This window comes from Oratosquilla oratoria, chromosome 38, assembly GCF_046742065.1.
Source record: "Oratosquilla oratoria isolate Oo_2021 chromosome 38, ASM4674206v1, whole genome shotgun sequence".
Classification (NCBI taxonomy): Eukaryota; Metazoa; Arthropoda; class Malacostraca; order Stomatopoda; family Squillidae; genus Oratosquilla; species Oratosquilla oratoria.
This window is the reverse complement of record NC_134814.1, coordinates 24,266,130-24,283,629: the sequence shown is the minus strand read 5'-3', so window position 1 is coordinate 24,283,629 and position 17,500 is coordinate 24,266,130. Positions and strand designations below refer to the sequence as shown.

At 43.8% G+C, this 17,500-nt stretch overlaps 1 protein-coding gene across 1 annotated transcript in view; it reads left to right on the top strand.

Moving 5' to 3' along the window:
* The first annotated feature begins 108 nt into the window (after positions 1-108).
* The window catches only part of net (atonal bHLH transcription factor 8-like protein net), a 47,001-nt gene continuing 29,609 nt past the window's right edge, over positions 109-17,500 (top strand). Inside the window, exon 1 of the mRNA XM_076176123.1 lies at positions 109-942. Within this exon, the coding sequence (XP_076032238.1) occupies positions 938-942 (5 nt within the window). The 5' untranslated portion in view covers positions 109-937. The remainder of the gene's footprint in view (positions 943-17,500) is intronic.

The window sequence follows — 17,500 nt, the reverse complement described above, 5'->3', positions numbered from 1 at the left end:
ACGCACACACACACACACACACACACACACACACACACACACACACACACACTCACACACGGACGTACGTACAGCCATACACACGAACAGCCGCTGGCACGAGCGGGACGATGTTAGTCGTGCCGTGGTGGTGGCGGTGAGTGGACGTGTGTGTGTGTGTGTGTTTGTTCGCTGCACCTCCAGACTCGCTCAGGTTCGGTGGCTCCGTGGTCTGCCGACAGAACGGCGCCCCCCGACCTCATCACCGCCTCAGTGTGGGCGCCAAGCATTCACCAAGTCCTCTGCACCATCCTCCGAAACCCTCAGTTTTATTGTGCCAAACCTACATCCAGGCACTCCCTTCATGACAACTTTGGTACGCGTTGTCACAAACTGCATTTGCACGTGCAGAGTGCCGTCCGCGAAAGCGCACATGGTGCCTGGCTGCTGCAAGCCACGAAGGCACGTGTGTACAGTGCCCAATAGCAGCCAATAAGCCATAAGTTCCCGTCACAAACCAGTAAGACACCTGTGCCATCCATTTACGAGTACTTTAAACAAGTGTCCAGCGACGCAAAGTATCAGTCACCAGTGCCTGCTCATCTTCAAGCAGTGACAAATCCAATGAATCAAGACACCCGTTATGCAGTGTCTCTTCACGTCCTGTGAAGAGGGATATAAATTCCTCAGAGTGTATGCGTGCGCGGTTTTGTGGACTCAAGTGTAGTCTGAACATAAGTATGGAGTAAATAGGAAGTTGGGCCTATAACATACCACCAGTGAGACCTGCATAGTCATCGAACATAGCCTGAAGTCTCCCTCCCCCCCCCCTCCTTGCGTAGCCCCAGGGAAGGGATGCCGTCGTACTCTGGGGTGCCAGGAGCAATGAGGAGGATCTCTATCTCGGTGGCACTCTCCGTGTCCCTCAGTGCAAAGGACTAACACTCTTTGAAAGAAAATGAGGTAAGTATCCCGTAGATCTTCCTTCGTCAGTGACTTTGTACACAGGCCAAGCCCACCCACGAAAAATCTTTCCACCCCCCCACCCCCCACCCTCCTTTCTCACCTCACCTGCCCAAGCTTTGGAGCAGACTATTCCGGAGTCAAACGGAAATATTTACCGGATATTCGTCGATCAAAGTTCGTTTCTTTCCCCGTCTCTTTGTAGTCCGAATATTTTGGGACAGAAGTTCTGTAATGTTCAGTAGATTTCACAAGAACTTTGCGAAGTGTGGAAGCAACGTAAAGTCGTTATTTGTTGTGAGAACCAATTGACTTCAGAAGACTATTGGTGACCGAAGTTGGGAACATCATTCGTCCATGTTTATGTATTCAGAGGACGGGTCTCATGAAAGATACTTAAACAGTCCCGGTGAACAGAAATTCATGTGCGGTCAGGTAAAGCAGCACGTGACGCTGACTTCATCTAGGTCATTTAGGTAAAATTCTAGAATCACGTAATCACGGTTACCTAAATTAAAACTTACGTTGTCCGGTAGTTCCTAGCCTAATATGACCTAACCTAACTTGACGTAGTCATTCCATAGGAAAAATAGATCTTTCAAAAGCAAAAAAGAAAGAAGTGAGTAATGGATTTGCGTTATTCTGAAACAGAACCCGCAGGAGCTGTTGTTAGATTCAGACACATGCCGTTGTGGTGGACATTGACTTTCAGACGTCGTCATTTTAGACGTATAACAACGTAAGACACAGACTCTCAAAGATGGTCCTCTATGTCCAGACACAAAGCTATGTCGTGATGGGTCTTCAAACAATGGTATACATCCACAGATCCTAAAGTAACTAACAAACTAGGCCGAGATCAGAACAGAAGTGTCGATGCTACATTAACGCGACCAGAGCTCAATACAGACACGTATCGAATGAATACAGAAAAGGTAAAAAAAAAAAAAAAAAAGCATTTACAATTTCCCAACCTATCTTTACCTAAACGATTTCATTATTACGTAGCCTAGTATGTTGTTACCTAACCTAACCAAAATTACGTTAGACTGGGTTAGGTTAAGTTAAAGCAGTCGATTGTGTGAACGTCTGGAATGTGAGTGTTGTATATACAGTGATGGAATGCTGGACATGTTTGTCACGATGGTACCCTACATAGGCAAAGTAACCCCAGATGCACAACAGGTGTAACAGACATAACAACAGACCCTTGAACAAATTAGCACGAAAATGATAATCCCAGAGGAATAGTGTATCACGTCACAAAACAAGAGGACCCACATGGAAGAACACCAAGTCTCCAGAGATCTCGTAACCTTCCGGGTGACGTCAGTAGCATCCCGGGAGATTCCTCAGCATTCTGGGGGTCATGGGTTTTACGTCGTTGGGCGCGGACGACCACTTGCAAACAGGGCCGCCGCCAGGGCGCCACTGCCGAGGACAATAGAGGGGAGTGATGCGCGGGAGCTGAGCGTAGCGACATCAGCTGCCGCGGTTGTAACGGGGCACACACGAGGTGGGTGCTTGTGGTCGCACCAAACCACTAAAACAGCGCCTTTAGTGAAGCGCCAGTGCCCGTACGTATAAGGTTTAGAATCTGAGGGTTTCCCCCCCTCCCCCTCCCCCACAGTAGAATGGTATCGCCAAGAGGTAACAATGAAAAATACATAAAGATAATAACCCCTGGTCGGACGAGTTAATGACGCATCGGCCGCTCAATAGACACAGCTAACATCACTTTACCTTATTTGCAATAGAGCCTACCACCCACCACCACCACCACACCCCCTCCACCCTCCCGCGGGAGACGTGGTGGCCCAGTAGTCAGCGTGCTCTGCCCGGATACTGAATTCCGTGCTCGAGAACTGAGCGATGGGTCTTCACTGAGTTCATTTCCGTGAAGATTCTTGCTCATTCTAAAGAGTCCTACCCCGTTTCCGCCACAATACGACGGGCGAGTGGAAAATATAGGTAACAAATAAGAAAGTAAATATACTTAAAATGAACTTGGACGTGAAGATACCAGTGTCGTACACATTTGTCGAGGATGGTTGTGGAGCATTAGCCACACTAAGAACACAGATAAAGGGAGAAGAAAATTTGTAGTCTCGCCATCTGCAACGAGTTCCTTGCATTTGCCAACATATTTCCAAAGTCTCAATCTCCACATTGAAACGCTGTCGAGAAACGGTTCTATTTTCTGAAAGTCATTAACTTTTGACTACCCCTCTCTTATTTGCCAATACTTGCCTTTATCTTCTCCCCTCCCAAAATAATCTCCTTTTCCAGACATCCTCAAGTTGAACCTGTCTTCTTCATTAACGGTCTGTCAGAACCTACTTCACATACCAGAAGACTATCTGCTTACGGTGCTTCCCTTTCTGTATAACCACTAACTACTGACAACATGCTTCCCTACATTGCAGTAGATGTTAATAAGTTGTCCTCTTTGTTAATGAAATAAATGGTAGTTATATGTACTGAGAGCGTACCTAAAGACTCGATCTCAGAACAGCTCTCCCACGTATCCATATTTCAGTCCACTGGACATTTTCCCAACAGTCACTACCTTGAGACATTTTTCCACCTCCCAGTAGAGGCTCCTTTACAAATTGGGTAACCACAGAGCTATGGGAGAGTTGTCACAGAGATGAACAAAATAGTCAAACGGAAGATAGAACCAAAGGTAAACTGCTACCCAGTACGGAAGAAATGATCTGAAATAGATTATCGCCCCTTCCCATCCAAGGTGGGGTACCAGTGAGATAGAAATAAATAGATAAATCTATCAGCGACAACCATAAAAAACAAAAGAAAAATAAAAGAAAGTAGCACATGATACTGAAGAGGTTAGCTTCCTTTACGATGCAAATCCAGACACGCAGTCATAGCATAATCCGGATTTACAACCTAACCCCAGACACACATTACAAATTATGAGACAAGGAACACACCCGGACTTTAAATACAAAATCAGACATGGTGAGCAACTGCGAAGATGTTTGCGATACAATTCCAAGCATTCGAAAACCTTTTGTGGTTTGGATTCTTTCTGATGAGGTCAGATCTTTCTTAAAGGGATTGGATCTACCTTAAGGTGGTTCGATTCTGGTTTAAAGAAATCGGATCCTTTAAGAGGGATCAGATCCCATTAAAGAGAATCAAACCCTATTAGGAATTATACAATCCCATTTTTAGAATCCAGTCCCGTTAATCACTATTTAGTTTTTGTGCTGCATATTTTATCATAACCAGATAATCTGGATATAATAGTAATAATCATCACTATTATATCCAAATAGTACAAAAATAAAACCAGTGTACTATGATATTTCCTAGGAGCAGATCAAGATGAGGCAAGACTCACTAGATTTAATACATTCTCAAAATAAGACGTAAACCTAAAGCCCTGTTCACACTAGCGGTTTAATTACAATGTAACTCAATGGAAGCGTTCACACACAACCGCCCATTTTTTCTTTGACTTTGCGATACCGCCGCTGTTTCCACGGGGATTAGACTGCTAGTGTGAACAGCGCCTAATAAGGAAACGGAGCGGTTCTTAACCTGCACGGTCTTGGGCGACAAAAGCAGATGCACAAGAAGCACACAGACACACAATAAACACATAAACAAGGCAAATCTTTGACTCGTCCAGACAGAAACATTCCAAGCATGGAACCGACAGGTGTTACACGTCCAGACAGATACTCTCAAACCCGGATCCAGAAGACGCCAAATGATGCGTTATATAATATCATCTGGGGACAGAAGGGGTTGTAAAGCTGTATACACGGTAGGATTATGTGCATGGGATGAAAGCTTAGACAAAAGTCCGGGGGTGGGAGGGGGAAAGTAAAGACAGAAAGTGTTTACTCGAATTAGGAATGTGATCCTGAACAGCGGGGCACAGACCACGTGCACTTCGGCCCGCGGAAGCAGAGATCGAACGCCTGCTTGGAAACATACCACAAATGTCCACGGAGGGAGACGGGACACCGGACACAGAGACCCGAAAAGTAATAACACCGAACAGAAACCGTAGACCCGGATGTACGAAACAGAAACCCCAAGAATGGGCAGCACATCCGGACGATGTTAGATACCCAGATATGTGTTACGAACTCAAACGATGGATTCGGGACCCCAGAGTCGCGGCTAGCGGAATGTGGGGCACGGCCGTTGCCACCGGATGCAAAACCCCGGCCGTCGCGAGGGACTGAATGAATGAATGGAATTAGTGGAGGGAAAAAACAACATACAGACATACTATAATTAGTACATATACATAAGTGGACGTGGTGAGATCATCGAGTACATAAAGGCATCCGCAGAATACTCTGTGCTGAATGAGCGGCAAAGGAAGCTCGCTAGGAGTGATCTCGAGGATGGCGCCAGTCTCACTCAAACCCCTCGCCACGATGACGCAGTGTACAGAGTCTGCCATGGCGATTTTATTAGCACCCCCACACCAGGATTAACTGGCCGTAGATTTATTCAAAAAGTTGTCAGAAACAACTTTGCTAGCTTTGTAGTCAATGAATGGAATAAACCTCCTGCAGAGGTTTGCAGTACGGTTTGAAGGTTTAAGATTCATTTAGGTCACTTAAGCAATATATGGTTCGCTTGTTTTTTTATTTCCTTGTTTAACAATGTAAGCATCCGACCTAGTTATGGACCAAAAAGTCTACTGTTGGTATGATCTTCCTTTGTAATCCTTTGTAAAATCCTGTTCTGGGATAGGGTATGTCCTTCAGACATACAACATCAGCAGAAACTTTGAGGTGCGTCAAAGGGGAAAGGGGTGACAAAAAAAGGCACCCGACAGGCAGTTACAGATAAAAACTTAATTCGTGTCTTTTATCCAGACAGTATTGTCTAGGCATTCTGACTTGGCAATGATTTGTCAAAAATGAAATTTCTGGAGTGTTAGATTGAAAAAATAGGTGATATGCACCTGAAAAAAACAGGAGAATGGTGAAAAGCTGTTCATTAACATTAGTGAAAGAAATCTCCGTCAGGTTCAAATGAATAGATTACAATAACCTTGTTTTCCTTATCATTCACCTGTTCTCCCTCATTTGCATATCGAATGTCTTCACATTTATCTTCTCTATCGCCGTCTCTTCCTTTCTCCCGCTTCCTCGTCTCCATTTGCCGTTGCCTCACCTTCACCTGTCCCCCTCCTGTCTCCTGCTGTCCGCTTCCCGTCAAATGTCTGCTCGTGTCCACGCGACAGCCCCGTCCTTTTTTTTTTTTTTTTCTTTCTTTTTTGAGGTTAGCGGGCTGTCGTCCGCCCGGACCTCAACCTTGCCGTGATCCGGAACAGTTCATACATTAAATCAGGAGATTTGTGTCCACGTGATGGCACTGTTAGGAGTGGCGGTACTCCGAGACCCGTCCTGTCTCCGACACAGGCGACGCAGGCGACACAGTGCATCTGGGTCTTTGGCCCTTCATCCCGGAGGTGCCAGCCACGTCACCAAGTAGACTTGAGAGAGAACTCTTTATCGTTAATCACATTTTCTTGTATTGCTTAGGGCTGTTCAACACAGCTGTGCTTATAGATTTTACTTCAGATACAATAACTCTACCCGAAGGGATCTCATTCAATCAAAGTCCCTAGGGATTATATGAAATCACTCGTCATTAGCCGAAACAAAAGCACATCACCATGTTAATTAGTGTCCACGGATCCCTTGAAGCTTTATACGAATCATCTAGCGAGAGTTGAAATAGAATCACTCTAAAGGATTAAATCTCCGAATCTCATTATACCCAGTACTTCCTTCCCTCCCGACCCACTGGCATGCTCATAATACTAATTCTTCTCTTCTCAATCCGTTCAGTCCCTCCAATTGGCTAATTCACAGACTCACTCTGTCGGTCGGTTCGCTGCCTTTTGAAAGTTACTATTATGTAACTTCCCTCCACGGAGCCGCTCCTCGTCACGAATCCTTCCCACCCAGCCAGCTTCGGTGTCACTTCCTCCTCTTTCTTCGTGATCCCATCGTCGTCACGCCTCGAAGGATGGTTCCGTGTTGTCGGAATGATTTGTTATGACATGGTCTGTTGATCATCGGGTCTGGAGAGTATAGGGGGACGTAGCAAGCCGGTGATTGTCAAGGTCGGCCCGTTTCCTGGGGGAGGCGTCGATTCAGCTCCTGGTTTGTTGTAGCCTGTACGCTGTAAGGAGTCCGTTCAGGGTGTGGCCAAGTCATTCTTAGTGTATTCTCTCTCTCTCTCTCTCTCTCTCTCTCTCTCTCTCTCTCTCTCTCTCTCTCTCTCTCTCTCTCTCTCTCTCTCTCTCTTCTCTCTCTCTCTCTCTCTCTCTCTCTCTCTCTCTCTCTCTCTCTCTCTCTCTCTCTCTCTCTCTCTCTCTCTCTCTCTCTCTCTCTTGTCTCTCTCCCCATTTCCTCTATCTCTATCTCTCTCTCTAGCGCATTTCCCATCTTTGTATTTTTTTTAATATTCTGCATATAGTGAGGAAAGCTGTATAGTGCAATGAGTATAACTTTTTATGATGATAACAACGAATAGGTTCTATGACACTTGACAACAGCGCTTTTTCCCCGCCATGTTGCCACGCCGAGGTTGTGTCACAGGTGAGACAGGTGGGATGGGTGATAGGTAATTACCGTTGTTATAACACTAAAAAGTGATGATACTCATTGTGCTATACAACTTCCTTCACTATATACAAAATATATAAAATAATTCAAGCAGTGCATAGATGAGAAATAAGAGAGAGAGAGAGAGAAAGAGACGTATGCCACATCCTAAATGGACTCCTTGCAGCGCACAGAATTGTTTCGATGCGCTCTCTTCGGAAACCCCACTTGCTCTTGTCGCAAAGCACCTGAAGAAGATGAGGAGCCTATGCCAGTAGGCGCTGAGTATTAGCTGCGGCCGAAGCCGTCGCCTTTGCCCTATTAGGGCGCTCCAGGGACTGTTGGTGGAGGTAACAGTCACAGTTGGGAATTTGAGAGGAGTGCGGGATTCGAACCCACAAATAATTGGATGCGAGGCCAGTATGCTTCTGGTTACGCCTTCTAAAGACGGGGAATCGAAATAGGGAACAAATATAAGGTGACCGCGTGACAAATTCACCATCCTTGGCAATTAGAAAAGGAGAAAAAAAGATAAGTATATCCAGATAGTTTTTGCCCAAAAGCTCCAATACCTTCCTGTCTTCAATGTATTAAAGAGTAATCTTTTAACTCCGTTAGTAATTTGCGAAGAGTACACGCCAAGACGAGCTGATTATACTGAAATTTCGGATTTTATTCACAACTCCAGCCATTCCAAGATACAAATAAATAAATAAATAAATAAATAATAAATAAATGATAAATCACATGCACTTCTCACCATACATACAACCTTGCCAAGCTGGATTAAGCCACCTTGGTGAGTTACAAAGGCTGTATTGTCCCTCAAGAGATAGGTCGGTGCTGCAGCGGACCATTGAGACTGAACACACACACACACACACACACACACACACACACACACACACACACACACACACACACACACACACACACACACACACACACACACACACACACGCCAAGAGGCGCTTAGCTTAAACCAGGACAGTCGCATTTGTGACCGTGCTCAGCCTTCCAGGACAAAGATTTCCATGAAGTTCGCGAAGTGTCTACATTTATGGAACACTATTTATGTTTCTTTTATAACAACACTAAAGTGAACAATGTTCAAAGTAAGTACTTCTTCATATTCTCACTATAAACTATATCCTGCCGTGCGCCGTCTACGACACGACGTCGTGCTCTCAAATAACCATGAGTATCTATGGACGCTTTCGCATTTCACGATCATATGTGGAAGCGTCCATAGACACTCATGTTTATAGCACGGCGTTGTGCCGTGGACGTGGCACGGCGAAAAGTCGATACGACCTTTCTCGTGTATGATTTTTGTAGGACCCTCTCTTGCCCATGGGGGAACCATTTCTTGATCACGAATATTTGAAATTTCCGTTCGTTACCAAGTTTATGACGATTGCTTTGCGTACGCCCCGGAAACTATGGAAGTCGCCGTGGACAGTCTGGACCTAACACTCGCTGTCACGTCGAAGACACAAAGACTCGTTTCGCACGTTTTCATACGTGATCGTGTGAAACCGTCCATAAGCACCCATGGTTACATGATTGCACGGCGTCGTGTCGTGGACGGCGCACGGCGAAAAGTCGATACGTGTGAAACGGGTCACGGGATCGGGATAGTTGGTGCTTGGTTCTTTTACGGAGTTAACATGATACGTGCTCATTGCGGGAAGGGCATTGCTTACGTCATGTCGTGTGACTTTGTGTTAAACATTTACCAAATACGGCATCTACGAACAAGAAACAAATAATTTGCCAAAACAGTGATTATTTGCCTTTTTTCATGTCTTTCTACAGCATTTAGACTGTTCAAATATTTTTCTCAACGAGTTTTTTTTTTTTAAGAATCAAATTCCCCTTCGATATATATTGCTATTTCATATGATCCTCCGTGGGGTGTAGGTCTCTTTGTACACAAGATGTACTAGACACTGTAATCCTGTAGGTGCCAAGTAATTATCCTTTCATCTCTATGAACCCCTGCTGAGCCGTGGAAGTGGACATTTGTCCGTCAACAAGCAATTCTATTCAGGTTTATGTAACCCCTTTCGTATCGAAATGGTTAATGTTTAAATCGTAAATTATCATCCTGCTTACTACCTTATCTCTTTTCTTAGTTGCATAGATAAGACAGTCGAGCGAATGATGCTCAGAACACCAAATCCAACGGACATTTTAAACCCAGGCAGTCCGTTCTACAGTGGACTCTGCCTCCCTAGGTCTCTTGGCTCGAACTCTCCCGAAGGATCAAGTCCTCGAACTCGAAAGATCACAGAACGAGGCGGCCACACTTTTCCTGTGGGCACAAAATTGGATCAAAGGATTGAACCTTCATCTAGAACTATCACCTCCTCCGTAGGCCTCGAGTGTCAGGAGTTTGGAGGCTGACTTTCATTCACAGGTCCTTCAGACTCCAGTGAGACGGTACATCATCGTGTTTTTCTCACGGCTCTAGAGGGATTGTATCCCTCTTCCACCCGGACGCCTGTCCCTAACAGGCAGTGCAACTCCTGGATGACTTTGAGCTACGGCCTGCTTTTCCCGGATCCGGACCCAAATGAAGGCCCGAACTCAAGTGGTGGAACAGGAAAAAGAGTTCCTTCGACACAGACTGGGAGCAGAACACTCGGGCCGTACAACGTAGTTCCGCGAGGTCACAACGTACGAGTCACTCTTTCACCCATGCTCGACTCAGCGATGAGTAGAGGTACTGCTTCAAAGATTGCGCGTAAAGGATCGCTGTCTCTGGAAAAAATAATAATAACAAAACCAAGGACCAGTGGTGTCAGCATTGTCACACCTCAGATGCTGACCTGAGGCATCATCTGTGTGATTGCCCTGAAACCGCGTTCCTGAGAAGGGGACTGGCCCTAAGGCCTTGTGAGCCGCCTCTGCTACAAACCCCATAGGAACTGCCTTGGCTGTTAAAGCTTCACCCCCACCCCTGTAATTCTATTATATTTGGGTAACAGTTTGGTTGCCCTCCAGGATAGACAGTTTTCACCAAGACCGTGAGGGCCCTCTTGCCCTCCAAACTAAAACAACAACAACAAACGACAACAATCACTGCAACAACAACGAAAACAATCACAACCTCCTACCGTACCTTTAAGGAGGGTTTCAAACATTCATTGATTTCCTAACTCGAACATAGGCCCCTCACTTGGTCACCTGCAGGAGAAGGAGAGGGAAAAGAAAATAAAAAAAAAGAGGGGGAGGAGGAAGAAAAGTAAACTAAGAAAAAGAAGAAGGCGGAAGTTGAGGAAGTCTGCCCTCTCTCAGTAGTAAACTGTACTAACAGTGTACGACTGAGCAACATCAACCCTACTCCTTGTCAGGAATCACGATCCTCAAGTCTCTTATTGCAGATGGGACAGTCGCTCCTTTCAGGTGACTATGATAGCTTTCATTTATGAACCAGTCGCACCCCCTCCCACTCTCCCCCCTCCCCTCCTTAGGTTAGGATTTGGACGGAGTGGTCACCTTTGTCCCCTTCTACATGATGCACGCCAGACGATTTTATTCAGTTGGAGATGTTGCTGTTAGGTTTGGTCATTTGTTTATTCCTTGATACGCACCTGACCTCATTATGGAATGAAGTGTCTTCTGTTGGAGCAAGATTTTATTCGGCTGAGGGTTGTTATCGATTCACCCCTCCAGATTGATAAAGATAAAGACCTGGTTGTCTCTAGATGATGTTATTGGAGCGATGGTGTGTGTGTCTGTATGTATGTGTGTGTAGGGAAAGGGATGGGGTCACTGTAGTGGGTGAACAAGATCGGGAAGCTTACTGCGTGGTCACTCCATGCTCTTGATGATGTCCATTTCAAGAAAATTAATTTTTCTCGGTGCGATTAGTCGTCTACATAGTTCTTATCCCAGAAGACCTCCAGTAGGATTAGCTATCCAACCAGGTTGCAGAGTGAATTCGTGGCAAGGTGATATCTGGTAGAACTTTTGATTCTTTGCCGATATATATATATATTTTTTTTTTTGCAAGCTAAAATATTTTCTTGTGAGGCCATCTCCCGTTCGGCCTCCACGTCTCTTGTCGTATGAGTTCTCAAAGGCAAATGACTTTCTTCAACTTCGCGGAGTAATCTTACATTGGTCAGCTGCGCTTTCCGACTACGTGTGGTCCAAATAGACGTTTCTATTTAATTTAGCTGATGAGGGAGTAGTGTTCGAACAAAAAAGGCGAGTCTAGGTCACTTTAGCACCCTCCTTCCCGCCCGAGTTTAGCCTTCATCTGAACAAAATCATACATATTTGGCCAGAAACACAAACGGTTTAAAAGAGATACCATATAACGGTCAAGAACTCTCTCCATTTTCTTTAGCATTTTCTTATTATTTCTTTTTCGCTAATAGAACTCCACCGAACCAGGTCCAAATATTTTTTTCAAAAAGTATCTGTCGCTTGACGACTTCTCAGTAGACAGTGAGACGCACAGCACCCTTGAATATCCCCTTGCTCGCCCCTTGACACCATCTCCCGGAGACTTGCATCCATGGTAGTGTCAGACTGGCCCCCGGCTGTGCTGTGACATCCCGGCAACATTAGTGCCAGCGAGCACGTCCGCACCTGACCGCGGCGCCAAGGTGGAGGCGTGCCAACAAGAACGAATGTCGGACCCAGCCAGGAGCCCAGCGGAACGCCAGATGCATCAGACGCGGAGGCGGTGGGGGACAGGCCACGCCTACAGTACACCGGGTAGGCCCATGTGTCTTGGCGTGCTGCTACGCACCAGGTCGGCCAATATAGGCTTGCTGACGTACTCAGTTACCTTCATTCACGTACTGCTGCTCGCGTGCGCTTACGAACGTACACACACACGCACACACATACACACACACACGCCACACACACACACACACACACACACACACACACACACACACACACACACACACACACACACACACACACACACACACACACACACACACACACACACACACGGCTTCCTGGTACAGTGGTTAGCACTTCAGGTTCCCACGTTTGAGGTCCTGAGTTCGTGCCTCATTCGGTGATACTACGAACTGTTACTGCGCCTCTTGTGCAAAGCATAGTGTGTGTGTGTGTGTGTGTGTGTGTGTGTGTGTGTGTGTGTGCGTGTGCGTGTGTATGCGTGTGTTTTAGGCCGCATCATTTCCCTTGGGTCGGGCAGAATTGTCGATCACGAGTCCTCCACGTAATTCAAGACTATAGCGAGTCATACACGCGCGCGCGCCCACACGCATACACACACACACACACACCACACACACACACACACACACACACACACACACACACACACACACACACACACACACACACACACACACACACACACACACACACACACACACACACACACACACACACACACACACACACACACACACACAACGAAGGACGAGGGAGAGAATAGAAGATAAAGTAATAAAAGAAAATGTATATAAATATATGAAAAATAAAGCTAGATATATATATATATATATATATATATATATATATATATATATATATATATATATATATATATATATATACTGTATATACATATGGAACAGAGAAAAACGAACATTAAAAATCAGAAATAAAAAAGATGAAGTAGATGATAGGTCACAATCAATGGAAATAAGCAAGAGAAAAGCTCGGTAATATTTTTCTTTTTTGACAAAGGGAAGGACGGCAACATGATTAACATTATACCAAAAGAGTTTAAGAAAAATGAGGAGGAAACAAAACAGCGAGAGGTAGAGAGAGAGAGAGAGAGAGGAAGAGAGAGAGAGAGAGAGAGAGAGAGAGAGAGAGAGAGAGAGAGAGAGAGAGAGAGAGAGAGAGAGAGGAAGAGAAAGAGAAATTGTCAACATAGTCTAATGTGGTCAAACGTCACAAAAATAATAGAATCGGATGAGAACGAAAAAAGAATTATTTTAGATTTGTTAGAATAACACAGGAAGAAAAGGGGACCATAACGAATAAGAAAAAGAAAAGTATATAATTGATGATATGGTTTCAGTTCGAACCCCGGGCAGAAGAAACATGACGTCACGAGTATCTGGCCTGTAAATGTCATCAACATAAAATACGCCCCGCCCAAGTAAACACCCATACATACCTACATGCACGCGCGCACTCACACGTACACGCACGTACACATGTACACACACACACACACACACACACACACACACACACACACACACACACACACACACACACACACACACACACACACACACACACACACACACACACACACACACACACACACACACACACACACACACACACACACACACACACACACACACACACACACACACACACCAATGTTTTCACACGTAACAACATACAATGTTCATTTCCCCCATGCAACAACATAAAATAATGTTCATTTCCCCCATGCAACAACATAAATTAATGTTCATTTGTGTTGCAAGGATCCAATGGAATTAGTGATTTTTTATATTAAATTTAAAATTTTGGTGCACCACTATCTGCAATGAAAGAAGTGTTGAAACTACTCAGATAAGAGCATAAAAACATAAGAATGAAGGAGACTGCAAGAGACCATAAGGCCTACACTAGGCAGTTCCATGTCTATTACAACCTGTCATCGCCATCCATAAAGTTGCCTAGCCGTTTCTTCAGATTATCGATATTTGCACATCGTTCGATAGAAAATTGATTAGGTTTTACGTTGATGCCAAATTCATGGAGATCGATCAAAAATTCGTCAAAGCAAAAAAAAAAAAAAGAAAAAAAAAAAAATGACGCAAAATGAGTAGCCTACGTATACGAATATATAAAAACACATATAGCAGCGTAGCCACAAGTACTAATATAGATTCCTAGATTTAAAAACCTAAACATGAAGGAGACTGCAAGAGACCATAAGGCCTGTACTAAGCAGTTCCATGTCCCTTACCCAATGTCATCCCTATCCATAAAGTTGTCTAATCATCTCTTAAAACAACCGATAGTTTCAGCGCTCACTAACTACATGGTTACTAAGTCTATTTCATTCGTTAACCGCACAATTGATAAACCAGTTCCTGCCTATTTCCTTCATAAACTTAAAATTGTCCAATTTAAAGCCATTGCTACGAGTCCTGCTCTACTGTCTTAATATGATGACCTTGCCTGTATCACCCTTGTTGAAGCCATATTGTATCACTAGTAAAATACCTACTCACATTCGCTTATTTTATCTTGTTTTATGTTGTTTCTCTCTCCAGTTCGGTTTGATGAAGTTTTCATAAGTTCCCGTCACACATTCACGATTCTTGTCAGTTGTTGTGAATTTGAAAAACAAGAGGACGATTTAGACACCTTAACTCACACTCTGGAAAGACGCAGAGTGCGGGGTGATCTAATAGAGGTGTTCAAGTGGATCAAAGGCTTTAACAAGGGTGACGCAAACAAGGTCATCATATTAAGACAACAGGGCAGGACTCGTAGTAATGTATTTAAACTGGACAAATTTAGATTTAAAAAGGAAATAGGGCATACTTTCTTTACGAATACGGTGGTCAACGAATGGAATACACACAGTAACCATGTAGTGAGCGCTGAAACTATCGGTTATTTGAGAAACGGTTAGACAACCTTATGGATTACAGTTGCTAATGGACATGGAACTGCCTAGTTTAGGCCTTAAGGTCTCTTTCTGTCTCCTTTATTCTTAAGTTCTTATGTTACGACATCGCTTAACGTATTCTAGACTTCATTACGGACAAATAAACAATGTGTCTAACATTCGTACTCTAGGTTTAACTTCTCTTGGTTCGTCATTCTGCTCCTCAACATATGACACAAAAGTGATTTGACATTTGGAGATTCGAAAAAAATGTTTTTTAAACGAAGTCGGATCTACTCAAACGAACTCACTTGAGTTGTGTATGTGTGTGACCGGGGTTTTAAGGTATGGAATAAACGAATATATATATATATATATAGACATATATATATGAATATATGTATATATATATAAATATATATACATATGTATATATATATATATATATGTATACACACACACACACATACACACACACATATATTATATATATATATACATATGTATATATATTTATATATATATACATATGCTGTATATATGTATATATAATTTGGATTAATGAAAAATAATTAGTTGATGATAGTGTTTCAGAAACATTTTCAATTTTAATGTCATGCATGTACAATTATTACACAGGCAATATTTTAAATGAAATTTCTTTATTGCTATTTTTGTGGTGGCAGTAGTGATTAATACAATTTTTTTTTATTTCTGATAGGAAAAAAGCCCCCAATATTCGTCCAATTCCATATAAAAAAGACTTTGTGGAATAAATTTATTCTGAATGTATTCTGACTTCATGAATGTATTCTGAATTTTTGTTCGTGTGCATCTTGTCGTCCCCCCCCCACCCCCACTACGACCTTAGATTGCCCTCATTGCCCATGCCAATCTCAGCCAATGATCAAGTGGCATTGGATGATTTAAACTGCCAATGAGAACACAGCTCTTATCCAGCGCACTACAACTAGGCAAATACACGAACGCGCTAACACACACACACACACACACACACACACACACACACACACACACACACACACACACACACACACACACACACACACACACACACACACACACGCATACACAGACGCGCGCGCGTGAAGAGAAAATGTAACTCTTTATGTATATAGGTCTACTTCACTCATAAAATTCTCTAGCTACCTTCACCAGTTTTCTTTATGTAGCAACACCATTTCTTCTTTGTTCTCCGTCGTCTCGTTTACAAAGGAAACAAATAAGCTCGCATGGACATTTGAAACTTGATGTCACATTCGGGAAGCCACTAGACTCAGCGGGGAGTGATTTCTTTCGAAGATTGTACGGGAAGCGAAAAAGTACTGTGGTGGTGTGAACGTGTGTATGCAGAAGATGCAAAGGCGACTGGCGATCGCAAATGCTTACGTAAGTGCCACTGGCCAGGTACACCAGGTCAGGCGGAACGGAATAGAACAGGCCACGGAACGCATGGCTTCTCTTTGGCACCGATGCAAGGGAGGAGGAGGAGGAGGAAGAAGAAGAAGAAGAAGAAGAAGAAGAAGAAGAAGAAGAAGAAGAAGAAGAAGAAGAAGAAGAAGAAGAAGAAGAAGAAGAAGAAGAAGAAGAAGAACCTGACCGGGGGCCGACCTTTCAAGCCACAACACTCCACACTCCGGGATCTTCTGACATCTCAGATCCCCCAGACAGACCATTCCATTCAGCTGGCGATTAGTGGAGCAAAATTGGTTTCCATTATTCGATAAGCAATGTTTTTCCAAGCCTACCCCCTCCATCAGCTGATTAAAATCGTCTAGCACGAGCCTGAGGGAATAATAGATCAACAAAATATGTCTCTTGAGAGAGATTCAGTGATACATTCGATCCTCTGTGTGAAACTTTCTGGTGATAACACAATCGTAGTCAGATTGATTGAACACATCGATGTCAGTATATCAATGTGTTTTAGTGTTTATCATATATACAGGGGTCCTCGAGTTACGTCGGAGATGCGTTCCTACGGACCGACGCGACGTAAAGTGATTTTCGACGCAAGTCGGGACTGCCATAACCTAAGTCACCTACTAGCTAACCTTAAACACCCTAAAGTCATACGTATATATCAATAGAACTAGACCATAGGTGACTGAAAGTACATAATTATATTACAGAAAAATGACAAAAACGAAATTTTAATTAAAGAACAAACGTGAAAATGAGAACAATCACCAGCATACCAAATGAAATTGTACATTCTGTACCGCCTTAAGTCGAAACGACGCATGTCGAGGACGACGTAACTCGAGGGCGGCGTAAGCCGAGGACCCCCCTGTAACTAGATATATCTAGATAAATTTTTAGAACTAGAATC